At 40.6% G+C, this 18,939-nt stretch overlaps 1 protein-coding gene across 18 annotated transcripts in view; it reads right to left on the bottom strand.

Moving 5' to 3' along the window:
* fryl (furry homolog, like) overlaps positions 1 to 18,939 on the bottom strand; it is a 106,921-nt gene that overhangs the window by 71,680 nt on the left and 16,302 nt on the right. For 5 of the 18 annotated variants that reach the window (XM_083562849.1, XM_083562848.1, XM_083562847.1 and 2 more), the window contains exon 2: positions 17,868 to 17,942. Coding sequence is in view for 10 of the 18 variants with exons in the window: in XM_083562855.1 (XP_083418981.1) it covers positions 11,878 to 12,091 (214 nt within the window). In the remaining 8 variants the exon portion in view is untranslated. Of the gene's footprint in view, positions 1 to 11,877; positions 12,505 to 17,867; positions 17,943 to 18,939 lie in introns of those variants that run through there. The other 13 variants (XM_083562855.1, XM_083562858.1, XM_083562850.1 and 10 more) reach the window with 5 other exon arrangements.

The following is an 18,939-nucleotide window of genomic DNA, read 5'->3' on the forward strand; positions in this document are numbered from 1 at the left end:
GAGAGAGAGAGAGAGAGAGAGAGAGAGAGAGAGAGAGAAAGAGAGAGAGAGAAAGAAAGAGAGAGAGAGAGAGGGGAACAGAGAACGAGAGTGCGATGACGCAAATAAGTCATTCATGCAAGCTCTCGGCGTGTTCGACGGCTCACAACGCACTTACGTTCAGGGTTAAAGGAAAGGAAGAAGAAAAAATGAATCGAGAACGCATTCCTTCCCACCCACTCGGTTCTTTTCCACTCTAAACAGGATGTCAGCTTTCTAAAAAAAATATATAACTACATAAAAATACACATTTTTCCCCCCCAAACTAAAAAGTCATGGAAAATTTTCACATACCCTTTTTATATATATATATATATATATATAAAAACATCTAAACACCTGCTATGTTTCAGCATCTGACACACACACACAGCCTGCATTATTCAAGGCACCAGTTTATGGCCCTTATAGAGGTTTTTTTGATGGCCAGAGAAACTCAAAGTGAGCTCTAGACAGCAGCTTTTTATCGCAAGGACAGCTGATCCTGAAGCGTGCCCGATTCACCGCGGTAACGTGGCGTACGCCGGAACGTCATGCTCCCACACGGATACTGTAAAATCCTGCGCTTTCTCCACGCCGCTCTGCTTCGGCTGTACGTTTCTGCTGTAATCCTGAAGACGACCCAGTGATAATCAGCTAATCTAAAAGGTTTCAAGCTAAACTTCAAAACCAGAAGAAAGAAAAAAAAAAAAATAATATATATATATATATATATATATATATATATATATATATATATATATATATATATATATACATATACAGTGGGTACGGAAAGTATTCAGACCCCCTTAAATTTTTCACTCTTTGTTATATTGCAGCCTTTTGCTAAAATCATTTAAGTTCATTCTTCTTCCTCATGAATGTACACACAGCTCCCCATACTGACAGAAAAACACAGAATTGTTGAAATTGTTGCAGATTTATTAAAAAAGAAAAACTGAAATATCACATGGTCCTAAGTATTCAGACCCTTTGCTGTGACACTCATATATTTAACTCAGGTGCTCTCCATTTCTTCTGATCATCCTTGAGATGGTTCTACACCTTCATTTGAGTCCAGCTGTGTTTGATTATACTGATTGGACTTGATTAGGAAAGCCACACACCTGTTTATATAAGACCTTCCAGATCACAATGCATGTCAGAGCAAATGAGAATCATGAGGTCAAAGGAACTGCCTGAAGAGCTCAGAGACAGAATTGTGGCAAGGCACAGATCTGGCCAAGGTTACAAAAAGATTTCTGCTGCACTTAAGGTTCCTAAGAGCACAGTGGCCTCCATAATCCTCAAATGGAAGACGTTTGGGACGACCAGAACCCTTCCTAGAGCTGGCCGTCCGGCCAAACTGAGCTATCGGGGGAGAAGAGCCTTGGTGAGAGAGGTAAAGAAGAACCCAAAGATCACTGTGGCTGAGCTCCAGAGATGCAGTCAGGAGATGGGAGAAAGTTGTAGAAAGTCAACCATCACTGCAGCCCTCCACCAGTCGGGGGTTTATGGCAGAGTGGCCCGACGGAAGCCTCTCCTCAGTGCAGGACACATGAAAGCCCGCATGGAGTTTGCTAAAAAAAACACCTGAAGGACTCCAAGATGGTGAGAAATAAGATTCTCTGGTCTGATTAGACCAAAATAGAACTTTTTGGCCTTAATTCTAAGCGGTATGTGTGGAGAAAACCAGGCACTGCATATCACCTGTCCAATACAGTCCCAACAATGAAACATGGTGGTGGCAGCATCATGCTGTGGGGGTGTTTTTCAGCTGCAGGGACAGGACGACTGGTTGCAATCGAGGGAAAGATGAATGCGGCCAAGTACAGGGATATCCTGGACAAAAACCTTCTCCAGAGTGCTCTGGACCTCAGACTGGGCCGAAGGTTTACCTTCCAACAAGACAATGACCCTAAGCACACAGCTAAAATAACGAAGGAGTGGTTTCACAACAACTCCGTGACTGTTCTTGAATGGCCCAGCCAGAGCCCTGACTTAAACCCAGCTAAGCATCTTTGGAGAGACCTAAAAATGGCTGTCCACCAACGTTTACCATCCAACCTGACAGAACTGGAGAGGATCTGCAAAGAGGAATGGCAGAGGATCCCCAAATCCAGATGTGAAAGACTTGTTGCATCTTTCCCAAAAAGACTCCTGGCTGTATTAGATCAAAAGGGGGCTTCTACTAAATTCTGAGCAAAGGGTCTGAATACTTAGGACCATGTGATATTTCAGTTTTTCTTTTTTAATAAATCTGCAACAATGTCAACAATTCTGTGTTTTTCTGTCAGTATGGGGTGCTATGTGTACATTCATGAGGAAGAAGAATGAAGCTAAATGATTTTAGCAAATGGCTGCAATATAACAAAGAGTGAAAAATTTAAGGGGGTCTGAATACTTTCCGTACCCACTGTATATATATATATATATATATATATATATATATATATATATATATATATATATATAGATATAGATGCATCTGACCTGTGTGTGTGTGTGTGTGTGTGTGTGTGTGTGTGTGTGTGTGTGTGTGTGTGTGTGTGTGTGTGTGTGAGACAGATCTAAAGCGCTTCTCTCCGGTTCACCTTCGCTGATATGTGTGACGTCTCGTTTCAGACGGATCTCGTAATCACCGGAGACGCCGGAGTATGTCCCGTGAGCACATGGTTTATTGACGGAATATGTTAAATGATCCCACGTCCTTTAATCGTGGCCCTTTGACTTTCCTCTATCGACTAACTCACGGGTCCCAAATAATCACAAATAATAATGAGTTTGATGATAAACATGGGTAAAAACTTCAAAGATACAAAATTAAATGTTACATTGAAATTCTATTCAAATCAAATTGTTGTGTCGATGTACAACAGTGCACCTGATGAGTAAGAGGAAAATGTAGGGGACTGCAAATCTATTGAAAGAAAACTGAACAACAACATAAATTGTGGTTTTCGTTGCAAAATATATCTTTTTGAACCATCTGAAAAAAAGACGCATCTACAACAACAATGTGGTTAACATGTAATATGATTGGTTTCTATTAATATCAGTGGGTTTGTTTGACACATCTTGTATTGGGGGTCCCTGCCCCATGTTTCTATCGCCTAGGGGTCCGTGACCTGAAAAACCGTTGAAGACCTCTGCTCTAACCGATCGAACCCTGGAGTCTAGTACTGAGTATGTTTCAAACCCTGGCAGCGCTCTGGAATAACCTCTCCTCCATTACCTTCCAGCTCTCATCCCAAAGTGCATGACATCATCCAGCTCGAGGCCTGACGAGAGGGGAGGAGAAAAAAAAACAAAAAAAAAACGTCCCAAACACAGACAGCACTGATAGTCCATTTAATAGCATTGCTTTCTTTTCTCTCTCCCTCTTTTTCTTTCTGTGCTCACATTCTCTCCATCACATGACCGGCCCTCCCTTGTGCAGTTATGCAAAGCAGGAGGGCATCATTGTAAACAAACACACTGCACAAAGGCCTGCATTGTGGCTCGAAACGCTGCGCCACAGCCGCGACTGGGCTTTCGCTAAACACGCGCACTCGCGCCCCCAGAAACGCAGAGCTGACCGACTTCGGCCCAAAAAAAAACAAAAAAAACAACAACAAACAAAAAAAGGGCCATCTGCTTCCGACAGTTCGATTCTTCGTTACGTCTTCGGGGAGAGAAAATGTTTTGACGGAAAAAGAAAAGAACGCATAAGACGGTTTATCGGATGTGGCCGAGCGACGCCACGTCCCTCTAAAAATATCTGCCCCTCTAAATCCTGAGTGATTCTGCCCTTTAGAGCAGGCAGCATGGCTAAGGTCATACTGCAAGAAATATCTACCTCTCACACACACACACACACACACACACACACACACACACACACACACACACACACACACACACACACACACACACACACTCTTCCTCTGAGTGTTTGGGGATAAACATTAAGATCCTGCTTGCGGCTCCTGGAACACTGAGCTTCAGTCAATAAGCTGAAGCTGTTAAAAGAGAGAAACACAGCGTGGCAGGTGACAGAGCAGTGTGCTTTCTTTTTCTCTCTTTCTCTCTCTCGCTCTCTCGCTCACACACACACACACACACACACACACATAAAACTGACCAGGCTTAATACAAGGCATTCTTCTCATGCATTTTTTTACTATCAATATAATAGAAGTAAGGACAAAAGAGAGAGAGAAAGAAAAAAGAAAGACAAGAACATCGAACTAGATCCGTCCTTATTTTCCCCGATTCTACATAACGCCTTTCCGAATTTTTCCACGCTGTCTGACTTTAGTTTTTCCTCGGTACGAGTCTCGTCGAGCGTGAAAGGAAGCCATTGTGTAGACGAGAGCAACTCGGAGTACCGAGTACATTGGCACCGTCCTGATGTGATGTAATGCCATATGATGATGGTGATGATTGCTTTTTTTTTTGGCCGGAACTCTATGACTGTGTGTCTATGTACCTATTTTGTACCAAAGAAATTTATTTTTCTATAAAATAAAAAAAAAAATTCTGATGTACGCTGATTTGCAGGGATTTTAAAGAGCGAACGGTGTGATGGGATCTGGCGATACGATACGTACTGCAATACAGCGGTTGGCGATACGATGCATAACGATACTGTAAGCAAAAGTGATTGTATTGGGATATATCGGTTTCTTATTTTAGGAATGAAATAGAATAGATTTTTTGGAAATTCAGCGTGACATTACAAAAAAAATTAATAAATAAAACAAGACCATCTGCAAAGCCAAAAAAAAAAAAAAAGATTATGTAAAAAGCACACAATGGGATTTGCCTTTCCAGGGCTTCTGCAGGTTTCAAGACAAATCTAAGACTTTTTAAGACCATTATGAATGAAATTCACATCAATGAATGAAATTTACCTACGTTACATAAAAACACGCAAAAAATACGTTGTTAACGAGTGGCCTACATTTATCTTTACTTTATCCCCATAGCTGAAAAATCTAATCTGTGGTACAATCTGAGAGAGCGGCGTTCGATAACAGAAATCTGATTGGCTGTTGGTCTCATTTGCAGTCGTAACACAGCGAATTCTTCTTCGACTTGCGACAGAAAGAACTACAACAACCACGTAAACCAACAAAACCATATTAAAGTGCTGCGTTAGCATTTCAATGAGCTTTAGAGGCGGCATTACATGGACGTCAGAAAAATAAGCCCGGTTTAGAATTATTTAAGGCCCAGAAAAGCTTTTAAAAAATCTTTGAAATATCTAGAGTGCTTCTTTCTTTAGAATTGATACAGTATCGCCAAACACAATATCGCGATATGATATTTTCTTACACCACTAGGTGATGGTGTGGATACAGATCATGAGGGATCTCTAGGGTTTAAACGGTGGGACCGCAGTACATGCAGATTGAAGAGGACGTGCGCCGCTGCACGAGGCGCAGCATCACGCCGAGTGCAGAACCGTCGAGGATCAAAAAAACAAAAAAAGATGCGTCATAGCTTTGAGCTGAAGCAACCCGGCAGAACGTCATCTATTATGTATCTTCAGTCACTGGGGCTGAATTCGGAGCTCATAGTAAAATTGCTGGGGTGGAGTGGCGCGAGAGAGCCACGCCTCGTTTGGTTGAAAGCTGACTCCGTGTCTCCATGCTGTCTGTGAAAGGCTTTTTTCCCCCCAGGAGAGTGCATTTCCTGGACTGAGCAGGAGATCGGGAGACGGACTGGGAATATGGGGTGGGACTACCGAACGAGAGCGAAGTACAAATCAATAACCTGTAACCTAACTCCGCCAAATCGCCCCGATGTCTTTTTGCCAAACAGGAAAAAGCGTTCTGCAGACGTAACTCCGGACACCGAGCGAAAACGGTGCGCTCTTTCTGGACCGTGTTCTATGTGCACAAGGGCACAGGATCGTTGGCCTACATTTCCTGCGGCGGGTTTCAGACTCTTGTACGACTTTTTTCTCAATACGACCTCCGGATGCACGCTGATGAACGCACGCGGTGACCATGCAGACGAGTCGCTCTGATCAACGCATCGAATATTAGCTCTATATAAGCACCTACATAGGAAGCTATTAATTCTATAAAAGCACCTACATAGGCAGCTATTAGTTCTATATAAGCACCAATTGTATATTGGCAGCTATTTGCTCTATATAAGTACCTATTAACTTTATATATACACCTATTAGTTCTATATAAGCACCTATTAGCTCTATACAAGGACCTTATATAAGCACTCTATAATATATATAAAAGATGTTCTTCCCTCCATAATTTTATTAATTAATATAAATAAATAAAAAACATTACATCACTGACTTGGACAAATGAATTCATATATTCATTAATAATTCACTAGCTTGGGTATGATATATTGGTGTTTTATGGCCTACATTGTGTATGAATAAACAGGAATAATCCAGCAGGTCATCTTCAAAGGCTTCACTTTCAGCACCGATTTCTTCTCACTGATGTTTTCACTGTTTATCAAGTTTCACTGAAGTTTATCAAGCGTTCGACATCGCGGCACGTGTTTTCCACTGTATAGAGAATACTAGTGTGGTTACTCTGAATGAGCTGGTTACATCGAGCTGGTTACATCTTCCGTAACGGTTCTAGCGATATTATTCCAGAATAATACATTCTGGAAGTATCCTGGTGTATCCTAGTTGAATGCATTGCTTTCGGAAGTGTAACATAAGCACCATCAGCCTTCTTCTGCATACCTGAGCACACACACGCTTACGATTGGGTAAGATGTGACTGACGAGACAAACGTTGCCCCTGCCACCCGGTTTCAATTCTTGCCCACGGATCTCTTTTTATTTTGCTGTATCACGCTACGACCTGACTTTTTTTTTATATGTAATACCAAAAATACAGAATACTAAAAACGCCTTCACTTCACTTTTAATATTCATATATTATTCTCCATTACCCATACAGTATCCTTCAAAAGTTGTTTTTTGGTGTCCAACATTTTATTCAAATTGAATTTCACTTTAGAAACAGATCACAGTTCAAAAGAACTATGTACAAAACAGATGCCATGAATAAAGTCACTTGTATAAAGAAATAGAAGGCAGATAGATATTAGTACTTTTCAGCCTTTATAGCAACATTCAATTAATCACAGAAATATAATTATATAGTTTTTTTGGTTCTGGAGAATGGAATCGTCCAACAATACAAAAAGCAGGGAACCTTGAGATAGATCTAAAACATACAAAGTTCCAAAAAGGAACCAACCACCTTCCCGAAACACATGCCATGTAAGAGCCTACTGTAGATTTATGACAGAAAGGATGAGATCTACCCTTCATTCTTGTACAGTAGACGGCCCTATTGATACATTTATAACGTATTATTTGATGTTCAAGATTCTTAGAAGCAGTAAAACATCGGGCCCATACTACATCCCAATCAGGTTAAGCAAGACCTTCCCTTTCCCAGAAGTGGATAGCTGGAATATAAGTCTACTGCTTTAGAAGGATTGAGTTGGGAGACCTTCAAAGTTCTGAACAGAGCAATGATCTGGAATTTTTCCTCACATACATCAGGTCACTTTAAATAGCGAGACAAAAACATCAATCCAAGTATGAATCATGGGGAGAGCGGAAAAACGGCTGAAGACTGAAAGGAAGGCGGAAAACTCTAAAACCCTGCTGGCTGAGGAACGCAGATAAGACAGGGTTTATGCTGCATCAGAGCGGTTTCTAAGAAGCTGCCTGAGAACTTCTGAACTCTTCACCACTTTTAATAACAGTAGGAAGTTCGGGGTTGTTTGAAGGTTCTCAGACAATGGGGGAAGATTAGTACGTCGGCTGAACAGCATTGAGGATGGAGGAAAGCTTTGAAGAAGGTTTAGATATAGCAGGATTTGGGTGTGAACCTCTCCAAAGGTGTTCAAATAGGGTTGAGTGCTCTATAGCAGGACACTCGAGATCTTCCCCTCCAACCTATGTAAAGCATTTCTTTATGGAGCTGGAACAGGTTTGGATCTCTTCCTTTAAGTGAATGGAAAATCTAACACTACGACATCCGATATTACTGTGTGCCTCCGAATGTGTTGCATCAGTGTGGCGAAGATCCGCATACGGCTGGAAACATGGGTGTCCAAATACTTTTGACCGTACAGTGTATGTAGCTACACGTCAAGCTGTATAGCAAATGTACTTCCATGATTTAGCCAGAAAACCCTTAATGAGGTCGCATCCTCGGGTTGGGATTCTCAGGTTGGGACGTTATAATATGCAGATATATTGAAACCCCTCACAAATACGTACCAGAACTCAATCTAGTGGGTCTATTGAAATATCGAATATATACAGTATCTCACAAAAGCGAGTGCACCCCTCATGCTACAGCAACCGTTATATCTTCTCAGGGGACAATTTTTTTTTTTATTGTATTGATTTTTATTCATTAAACATTATTGTCTGAATATCTGGCAACAAAAGTGAGTACGACCTGAGTGATACCGACGTAATTACTTTAGAACGTGTACAAGAATGTTTAGTCTTAATGCTCTATGTTGAGTCTGGTTGCACTAATAATAAACATCATAATCGCTTGATCATAATTCCTGTACGAGAGAACAGTAAGAATGATTGTTGGTGCTAGTTTGAGTCTACAGTGAGCGCAGAATACGCACTCTTTACAACCGAGGTGAGCAGAAAAGCATCTCAGAAAGCTGGACACATCAAAGCAGATGAGCCTTTGATGTTTAGATAGAGAGTTGAAAAGGATAGGGGGCAGGGGAAAGAAAAAGAAAGAACTGAGGAACCAAAGAAAGAAAGAAAGAAAGATGCAGTAGAGTTATAGGTGTGGTACAGAATTATTTGGAAAAGGGTGCGGCTCCCGGAGTTCTCTGATTGCGGCATGAAATAGATAGAGAAATTCTTTCTTTCGAATAGCCCTTCAGACTTAAAGAAGGTAATGGTGGCTTGAAATTGTCGTAAAGTCTCATTCTGAGTGCAAGAGCAGCCTTCTGGGTTTATTCAGACCAGATAGTGAACTGATTCAAAGCTCGGATCTCAAAAAATGCTTCGAAAGTGTTCTACCTCTCAAATGGCTTACTTGGACGGGAAACCCAAGCACTTATGTGCACAATCGCAACCTAAACAACCTGTTTTCACACAAAAAGTTGTATTTATTGGTACTAATTCATTAGTATTTCGGCCTCGGTGTGCAACGTTTAACCCTCTAAGCATTTCAATCCAAACATGGTGAAACAGAGGACATTCTTTCGACTAAATCTGAAACAAGCAAACAAAAAGAAAACGCTTGAACACGATTTGCAATGCATCAGAATGTATATAAAGCTATGCAAGACATGGGTAAGGGGGTGACTACGCACAACCCGACGACTGCTGTAATCGAAGTGCATGCATAATACCAGTTTCGCTGCCCATTCTTTTTGCATGAACCATATTCAAATTGATCAGGTTACAAGGTCGTCATTCACAGAGACGAGCTTTCTTATCACGTATTACGTCTGCGTCTACGCTGTTTCAGTCCTTTGGTCTGAACTAGAAACCAGAGGGCACAGATAGCCAATAGCTTCGGCAAATGACTATCAATAAAATTCATACACTGATTTTTCCAGCTTCCGGTCTGCTGCTATTACGACAGTGGCCTCTAGAGGTGAACCGCCGTTTTACGTGCTGTTTGTCTGCGTGCTGCACGGAGAGCGCTATATTAAGAAGAGCCTTTATTTATCCCATGGACATTACAGCGCAGTGAAACTCTTTCCTTCGCATATCCCATGTTTTTTTAGGACGCTGGGGGTCAGAGTGCAGGGTCAGCCATGATACAGCGCCCCCCACGAGCACAAAGACATCAGAGGCACACAGAGCCTTGACCACTGATATACCACCTTCTACGAGGTTTTTGCATATTCCAGCAGTTTAGGAAACTGGGGTCAGAGCACAGGGTCTGCCATGATACAGCGCCCCTGGAAAAGATGGGGTTCAGGGCCTTGCTCAAGGGCCCAACAATGGCAGCTTGAACTCCGGACCCTATGATCAGTAACCCGGCGTCTTAACCACTGCCCTTTTAAAACTATTATTTATCATTTAGCACTTATATAATAGTCTGAACTGTACTGAAAATGAAAGAGTCTCACAGATGGGTTTGTGTGAAGGCAGTTACAGAAAGTGAATGAACCAAACAGGCTTCCTTGGTTTTGTTTTTAAACAGCCAGGCAGCTTCTCAAACCTGTAGATCAGGGTCCAGCCTGTGTTTGTGTATATAACACAAACTGAGGCAAGGTTTAGGAATTAGCCACACACACACACACACACACACACACACACACACACACACACACAAAACTGTGTGCATGTCATGGCAGGCAAGCCTCTATACACAAAGCTGTTTGCACAAAGGCGAGTCATCAACTTTATAAAGCAGTAAACATGAACGCCACTTACACACACGGTGAGGATTTGCATTCAAAACAACACTTAAAAACAAAACAAAAAAATTATCCGAACTCAGATTCCTCTCAATGTCACTGGATTCCAGAGCTACTTTTATACAACATCACCATAAAATCGTGCGTAATATCACGTAAATAACTATTCAGGGACCAAGCTGCTGTTAACTGTTTGTACTCTGTCGACTAAACTAGTTCCCAAAGGATACGGATGGAGTGTTGGGTGTTGCCATGCCAACGGGCAGCCCATAGTAAGCGTAGTAACCGTTTCTAGGCTACAAACTATTGCTAGATAACGTATGTAAAAAGTGCAGACATCGGGAACCTCTGTTCGACTACAACTACTGCAATGACGTAAATGTTTACGTAAATATAATGACCTCCACTCTTTTAGGAAGATGTTCCACTAGATTTTGTGGAGATTCGTGGAAATTCATTCAGCTACAAGGATGTTAGTCAAATCAGGTACTGACTTTAAAGTCCAATTCATCCCAAAAGTGTTTAAAAGCTCTATAGCAGGAGATCTTCCACTCCAAACCCATGGAAAGCGTATCTTTGTGGAGCTGGATTTGTGCACAGGGGTACTGTCATGCTGAAACAGGTGAAGTGAAGGGAAACATTTCATGCTCCCACATCTATTTTAATCAATTGTGTGCTTCCAAATTTGTGGGAACAATTTGAAAAAGAACCAGGAAAAATGGCAGGGAAAAAAATCCCTATACTATGGATGTTTCCTGTATAAACTGTTAGCACCTGCTTTTTGGCTTTAGAGGAGGGCAACAAAACTACTTTCAAAACGACTGCCCTCGGTTTCAGTTCCAGCAGAAATTAGAACAAATCTCAGAATCAAATCAATCAAAAGCCAAACACTAGTGGAACGTCTTCCCAGAAGAGTGGAGGTTATTATTACAGCGAACGTGGACTAAATGTGGAAAGGGATGTTCATGATCTTATTCTCAGGTGTATTTGGGATCACAATCCTTGTCTGGGATTGAGAACAAAAAATGATGAAATTTGTTGATCAAATAATGTGCATTACTTTTTGAATGGTTTTTGCACGTCATTATTATATATTGGAAATTCATTAGCTTTTTCCTACAGCCTCTACTACATACTGAGGACCCACAACCAGCAACTTTTATTAAGGAGTTGAATTATAAAGAATATTTCTGACCTCCCCCAAGTCATTATTATTCTTTAATTCTTGAGTTTGTATTATGTACATATTCAAGAATTTAAAAAGGGGTAGAAACAAATTTTATTGTACCGCTGTTTATTTTTCCACACTAAAAATAAAGAATTAAAATAATAATAATAATAATAATAATGTAGGTGGGTTTACGGTGTATTTGTCCCTCATGATGTAGTTTATTAGTTGCAGTTGTCATGACGTTTTGTACAGTGTGTGTTACACCTCCGCTGTACCTTTGGCACGATGTCGGATCAGCCGGGAAAGTCGAGTGTCTTGGCCTGGTCCCTCGTGGTCTTCTTCGATGGTTGGGCCCATCGACAGCAAACTCAGACGCTTTACCCTCAGTAAGCGAGGGCCCGTCTCCCGTGGCAACAGTCCCCCGGTCTCCAGTGCCGCTCCACCGTCCCCAGAGATCACGGCCGGCACGAGGCTCTTGAGGAACTCCATGTGTACGGTGCACCACTTTCACTCCAGGTGCGCGGTAAACGACGACGACTCGCGACCTTTCATCCTTTCTGAGAAGCGAAGTAACACCTGAACTCCAGCATTAAACAAGCTTCTTCTTCTTCTCACGGTTTCTGTTACATTTTCAACACAAAAAAAAAAAAAAAAAAAAAAAAAAAAAAAAAAAAAAGCAGCACTTCTTCTGTTTAGTCTTTAATTAAATCCATTTCTTAGCTCCAGAGAAGCACAAGGAGGACGAGAAGGAAGAGGTGGAGGCAGGTACAGGTACGGTCTGGTGCAGGAATCTCCCACAGTCCAGCTGTGTTTATCAGCGTCTGAGACCGGGTTTTGCTACCTGCACGTCTGCGGAGTACAGCGCGGTTGGAAAAACAAATATAGGAACGAGCGCAGGGCTTCCTCCGGGAGATGATGAGGTAATGCTGGTAGGCGGAGTGGCACAGGTCGGGTGCCAGGCGCTATCTGGGCGGGGTCAGGACATGTTCGAGTGAAGATAGCATGTGCCTAAGCCAACACCCAATAAAAAAAAAAAAAACATTTAAAAAAAACACAGGCTCTACCAGCCACGCCTTGTCATGCTTCTTCTCGGGGGATAAACACACACACATACATATATATGCGTGTTCACCCTTGTTTTGGGGAAAGAGTGCAAACCAAGAGGGTGTGGCGTCTCCTGCACACACAGATAACCCGCTAAAGAGCCGCATATCTCGCCTTAGAAGACAATACCACGATTTCCTCTCCCTCTCGCCATCGAACCCGGTTTTCACGTCTTTGATTTGTCTCTGTTTATTACTGTTAATGCAGCCGCTGACTGTCATTTTAATGCATCACTAATAGCAGATTTTACTGATGGCCAGTTTGGATTATACTTGCTGATAAATGATTCATCAACCGTTTTCTTTAAAGGATACTGGATTAAAAAAGAAAAATATACACACACACACACACACACACACACACACACACACACACACACACACACACACACACACACACATATATAGTTTATCTCAGTTGCTTTGGAGTTTGTCTAAGATCAGAAATGAACTTCTCAAAGCTACTTGTTCATACTTTGGTAAATTCATTTCATCTATTGTGTACAAGTGTCTGATGTTTCCTACAGTGTCAATTGTTCATTTCGGCATCAGTTCATTATATCGTTATAAGTCATTAAATGCAAAAATGGTTAAACCAGTTGTAATCTACAAAATTATTTAAAAAATTTTTTTGTGTGTGTGTGTAAATGTGTCTTGAATTGATGAATTGTGCAGATGAATCCGGTATTTCACCAATGAAGGGCAGTGCACGGCATGTAAAATAGGTCAATAATGAATCTTGTGAACCTTCAATTCCTGAGCATTTACAGACAGAGCAACACACAGAATTCTAATTTCAAATAATTGATTGAAATAAATGAACTTTAGTACAGTACAGTAAAAGTGTGAATGCTGTCTGGTCTCTTGCAATCGATATCCCAGATACAGTCATTTGTACATTGGTGCTGTTGAAATTCATAGTTGCCGTACAGAAGAAATTCAGCCTTGTGTATTTTCAATCATTGAAAAATGAAAAATTTAGTTTACAACAGGAAAAAACGGTGCATTCTCATATCCACAACATGACTAAACGTTTTGACGATCTTGTTTGTTATTTTTAGAAAAGTGAGAAAAGCACTTAAGCAACTGAAAGAAACTGAGAAATGCAGTAAACAAATCAATCGAATTCAAATACTTCACCGTGCCATACTCCATATTATTAATATGAACTATTAACAGTAATTCACTGTGATTATTTGAATCCAAAAAAAAAAACATGTGAATGAATGTCGGTATGGACATTTTTTCCCCTAATGTTTGATACTGTTTTCATTGATACTACGCCCAATCGCATGCCCATGTTGCCTATAAAAATGACAAACAGCAAGTTTTCCAACTACTCTTTTAAATCTCTTTATCCTAACAAACTGCCACACTGCAGAATAGAAACAACCTCCTCATGATTATTTCAGGTATTGGTTTCTGGCTGGGAAGCCCCAATTACCAGCAGGCACAGTGAACGAATGAGAGTGTATGGCATCAGATCAACCAATGATCAACCAGTTAATCATCCAGTAAAACAGGTCAAAAAGTGAATCTCGTGAACCTTTACACAGAATTACTACTTCTGAAAACAGAGGAACGACCAGGAAAAGAACAAACACTAGTGCAGTACAGTAAAAGTGTGAATCCTCTCAGGTCCATCAGTATCCCACATACAGTCACGTGTAGTTTTATGATGTTGAAATTCATAGATGCCATACAGAAGACAACGTGACTAAACATTATGAAGATTTTGTTTGTAAACAATGACGAAAGCGCTCGGAATGAGATGTTCATCGACACAAATGCATGCTTTTGAGAGCAAATGCAAATGCAAGATTTTGAGAAAAGTGCAGGCTTTTGCAACAAATCTGATGTGTTGTGCTGTATGTATTAATTGTATTGAGGAATGCACTTACTGGTTTGCAAATATTAAGGATGATTTGAGAAATGCTCCAAAGCAAAGAAAAAAAAAAAAAAGAAAAAAAAAACAGTACCGAATCGTAAAAATTTGCTAAATGAAACAAATATGAATATAATCCTTTTATTAATAAATATTGAGAAAAATAAAAGATGTGTTAAAACTGAAATGAAGAGTAACTTCCTAAATAAAAACAGAAACATCCAAAAAAAAAGAAGGAAAAAAAGTCATAAAAAAAAAGCACATCAAACAGCGTCGGGGATTCGCTTTTGTGCTGTTCAACGCAACCCAGAAAAACTATCTGTATGAATTTTTGCGTTATAAATTATTCGGCAAAAAAATACAAATAATAAAAATAATAAATTAATCGGTCGACCTCTAATTACATGCAAAAAATAAAATAAAATTAAACAATCTTTAACTATTTGCACAAGCAGGTTTCGGACACAGAGTCAAATCACGATTACAAGAGATAATCAGGAGGTTGTGTTTGTACGATACACGGCAAACTCAAAGTTTGGGCGAGTCATTTCGTAAGTGCAGGAACTTATGGTACGGAAACTTTCCGGCATTGCGGGGAACCAGAGATCGCATCGATGCGCCGAGGCATTTATACATAGAGGCAGGAGGCATTGTGCTGACTCACTGCTACACATTCGAACGTGGCTCGGCTTTCGCTGACGAGGAGCATCATTCTGATTCCACCGACTCAGTCTGCCCACCCTTCATTCAAAAACAAAACACAACGCTCTATAAAGAAAAACAAACAGAGTCTGCTGAACAGTTTGGGATTAAACACCTTTGGACTCTGAACTGTAACTCAGAGTCGTATTCACTTTTAGTTCAGTATTCGTCTGTGTTACATATGAAGAAAGCGAAGAAGTTCAGCTCCTATAGTGTGGTCCAGAGCACCACCTAGAGACCAATATGCAATAGCCCCACACTTTCTCTCTCTCTCTCTCTCTCTCTCTCTCTCTCACACACACTCACAAAGAGCTTTCAATCAAGACACGGCTTTTGGCGTGTTCCAAAAGTAGACCAATTCTGCATGCGAAATGAATAGCACTAGACTGAGCAAAAAGAGAGAGCACGTGAGAACACAAACATGAATTTGACTGTTTATTTTGAGTGAGTGAGTGTGTGAGTGTGTGTGTGTGTGTGTGTGTGTGTGTGTGTGTGAGTGAATACAGGCTCGCACAGGAAACGCTCACACCCTGTGAGACGTGTGAAAATGTCAGGCTGATGTAACGGTTTCACTTCCGCCTTCTGATGTGTGAAACGTGTGAAACAGACACAGACACACACAGACACAGTAGCAGCAGCAGCAGCAACTCCCAATCTATAAAGGGCTGTTCTAGGATAACACCAGGGAGAACGAGGAGATAGGATGCCACTGACCCTTGTGCAAGTCTGCCCTCTAGCAGGCAATGTGTGCATGACCGCGACATGAGGCTTCCTGCTGGAATTTATTCGCTTAATTACTTTTAAAATAACAATAATGAATGAATGAATGAATGAATGAATAAATAAATAAATAAATTAATTAATAAATTAATAAATTAATTAATTAATAAAATAGACAGAGCTTCAGGAAGTAAAACCTCTTGCGCTCTTTCTATCTTCCTTCCATCTTATTTCACACTCACACAAGTTAAGGCACTAGGAACTCTATCGTCCTCTTCACAGCCCTCTTCCTGGCGTTTCAAAGGTTTCCGATAAGAGTGATATCAAAAAGTTTTTAGTTTCGAGATTAGTTTTGTAACACGGCAACGGATGGCAAGCACGAGGCTGCACGCAAAGTCACAGGGAGCGCCGACCTTCATGAGTCTTCTTTTTCAGATTGTTGTGGACGTTTTAATCACTCGACGTAAGAAGGGACAAGCCGAAATTTGCTTGCAGAACGAAACATGCCAATTGGACTTTTCCCAACTGGTCCTTCTACATATAAATGCCACTAGCCGAATACAGGAACCCCGTCCCACCCCGAGCCACAATCAGCCCAGGAATGTCAGGGAGGAAGCAACGGGAACAATACTGAGCAGTATGCTCTCCTCCCACAACACACACACACACATACACACACACACACACACACACACACACACACACACACACACACAAAAATACACTGTTCTGCCTGAGAAAAACAGGAAGACTTTTGCGCACTTGGACAATAAAATTACAATGAATCATGAATCAGATAAAGAGGTGCTGAGAGTGAAACAATGCATATTACACAAAAAAACATGGAAGTCTGACCAAACGTCCATAACCAATAGAGTCCCATCAAACACACACACACACACACACACACACACACACACACACACTTGTAATGTTTCTTATAATGGTCTTACAATCATTGGGCAGAACCTCAACCCACAAATGTTTGACTTGATGAAATATGTCCTTTCCTCATTCGTCCGTCCATGATTACTCAAAATGGCACAACCACGAGCTGATGATATCGATGTGGACGCCTCCGCATACACTTCGAGGATGAAGGAAGTTGTTGAAAGACAAACTCTTAGACATTCGACCTTGCTGTGACCTTGTCTGGACTGTCAGAAGGACAAGCTGAGCACCACTTAATGACATATATACTCACACACACACACACACACACACACACACACAAATAACCTCGCATGGTTTTTATTTCACCTTCCCTTTACACTTTGCTTGTGTACACGCAACTCCGCAATTTCCGTCCAGCACAGGAGCATTCAACAACAGTCATTCAGTGACTATGAGGAAGTTGAGATCATTCTGACGTCACTGCCTTTCGACCACAAGCGCTCACTTCTATACACAGGCGAGAAGTCTTTATAGTGTCATTTCACAATCAAAACCAAGCAACCAACCCTATATATACACATATATACATATATACATACATATACATATATATATATACATACATATACATATATATACATACATATACATATATATACATACATAGATATACATACATAGATAGATAGATATAGAGAGATAGATAGATAGAGTTAGGGGTGTAACGGCACACAAAATTCCCAGTTCGTATTTTTGCGACCCTTTTAGTCTCAGTCTGAGAAGTGTGTATACACACTTCTCAGACTGAGACTAAAAGGGTCGCAAAAATACGAACTGGGAATTTTCATAGTCATGAAAATAAAGAAAACTCTTTGAATGAGAAGGTGTGTCCAAACTTTTGGTCTGTACTGTATATATATAGACACACACACACACAGACACACACACGAGAGAGACATACCTTTGAGCCATAGAGCAGCGACAGAGACGGCAGGTCCGGGAGAAAAAGCAGTCCTGCAGTCCTAAATCTCATCAACTGCAAGAAACGAAAAACAAAAGACATTACAGATAAATGACAATACTTTTCTTAAAAATACATTTTACGTTGCCATCACATGCTTATTTTATTTATTTATTTATATATATATATATATATATATATATATATATATATATATATATATATATATATATATATATATATATATAAAAATTTAACTCTTAATGTACACAAATGTTAGTAATAGTAATAAATAACTTAAAAATAATAAATAAATATTTATGTTTTGCATTACTTCCCAGTAAACTGTAGAGAAATTGAAACGAGGTACGTACTAAATCATGAATTTTGTGTACAATTACCTGTACTTATTCAGTATACTATCTGTAGTAGACTAGTGTTACCAGTGTATTAATTATGTCAAAGCTCTTGGGGGGTCCCCCCTAGAAGCCCCCACCCCACAAAGCCCAAGATTAAATGAGCATTAAATAATAAAAAACAGACATTTTGCACTTTTTTTTTTTTCAGTTCATGTACCCAGGTGTTGTTTTGCAAGCTTATGGGAGCTCCGGCGCCCTCCCCAGCCCCCCGTCAATTCAAACACTGGTGCTCACCACTCTTCCAGTTTTTCAGTGTAGGGACAGAAGCAAACAGAAACGCTAAGCGAGACTTAAATATGGTTTTGGTTGCAGTCCCTGTGATTAGCGCTGTATCTTTCTGCTCCGTCGATCCGTTTTTATTTACAGATTTGCCGTTTTTTGGTGAAGAAAGGAATGGACGGCGTACAGAATCCACAGGGTAGACCACTTGCAATAGTTGTATTGATTGAAAATGTTTAATGCGAAGGAGATCTTTCATTTCCAATGGAACACTGAGGTCAACTGCATCCAAAATGTTCAAGTGCATTTGGGGTTCAATGACAGACCATGTTTTTTCTCAAAGCCGGAACTCACATGCTGGAGAGGTTTATGCTGTAATTACATGTTACACCATACGTCGGTTACACCAGCAGCACACAGAGAAGGCCAGGAGA

This window comes from Silurus aristotelis (assembly GCF_946808225.1).
Source record: "Silurus aristotelis genome assembly, chromosome: 15".
Taxonomy (NCBI): Eukaryota; Metazoa; Chordata; class Actinopteri; order Siluriformes; family Siluridae; genus Silurus; species Silurus aristotelis.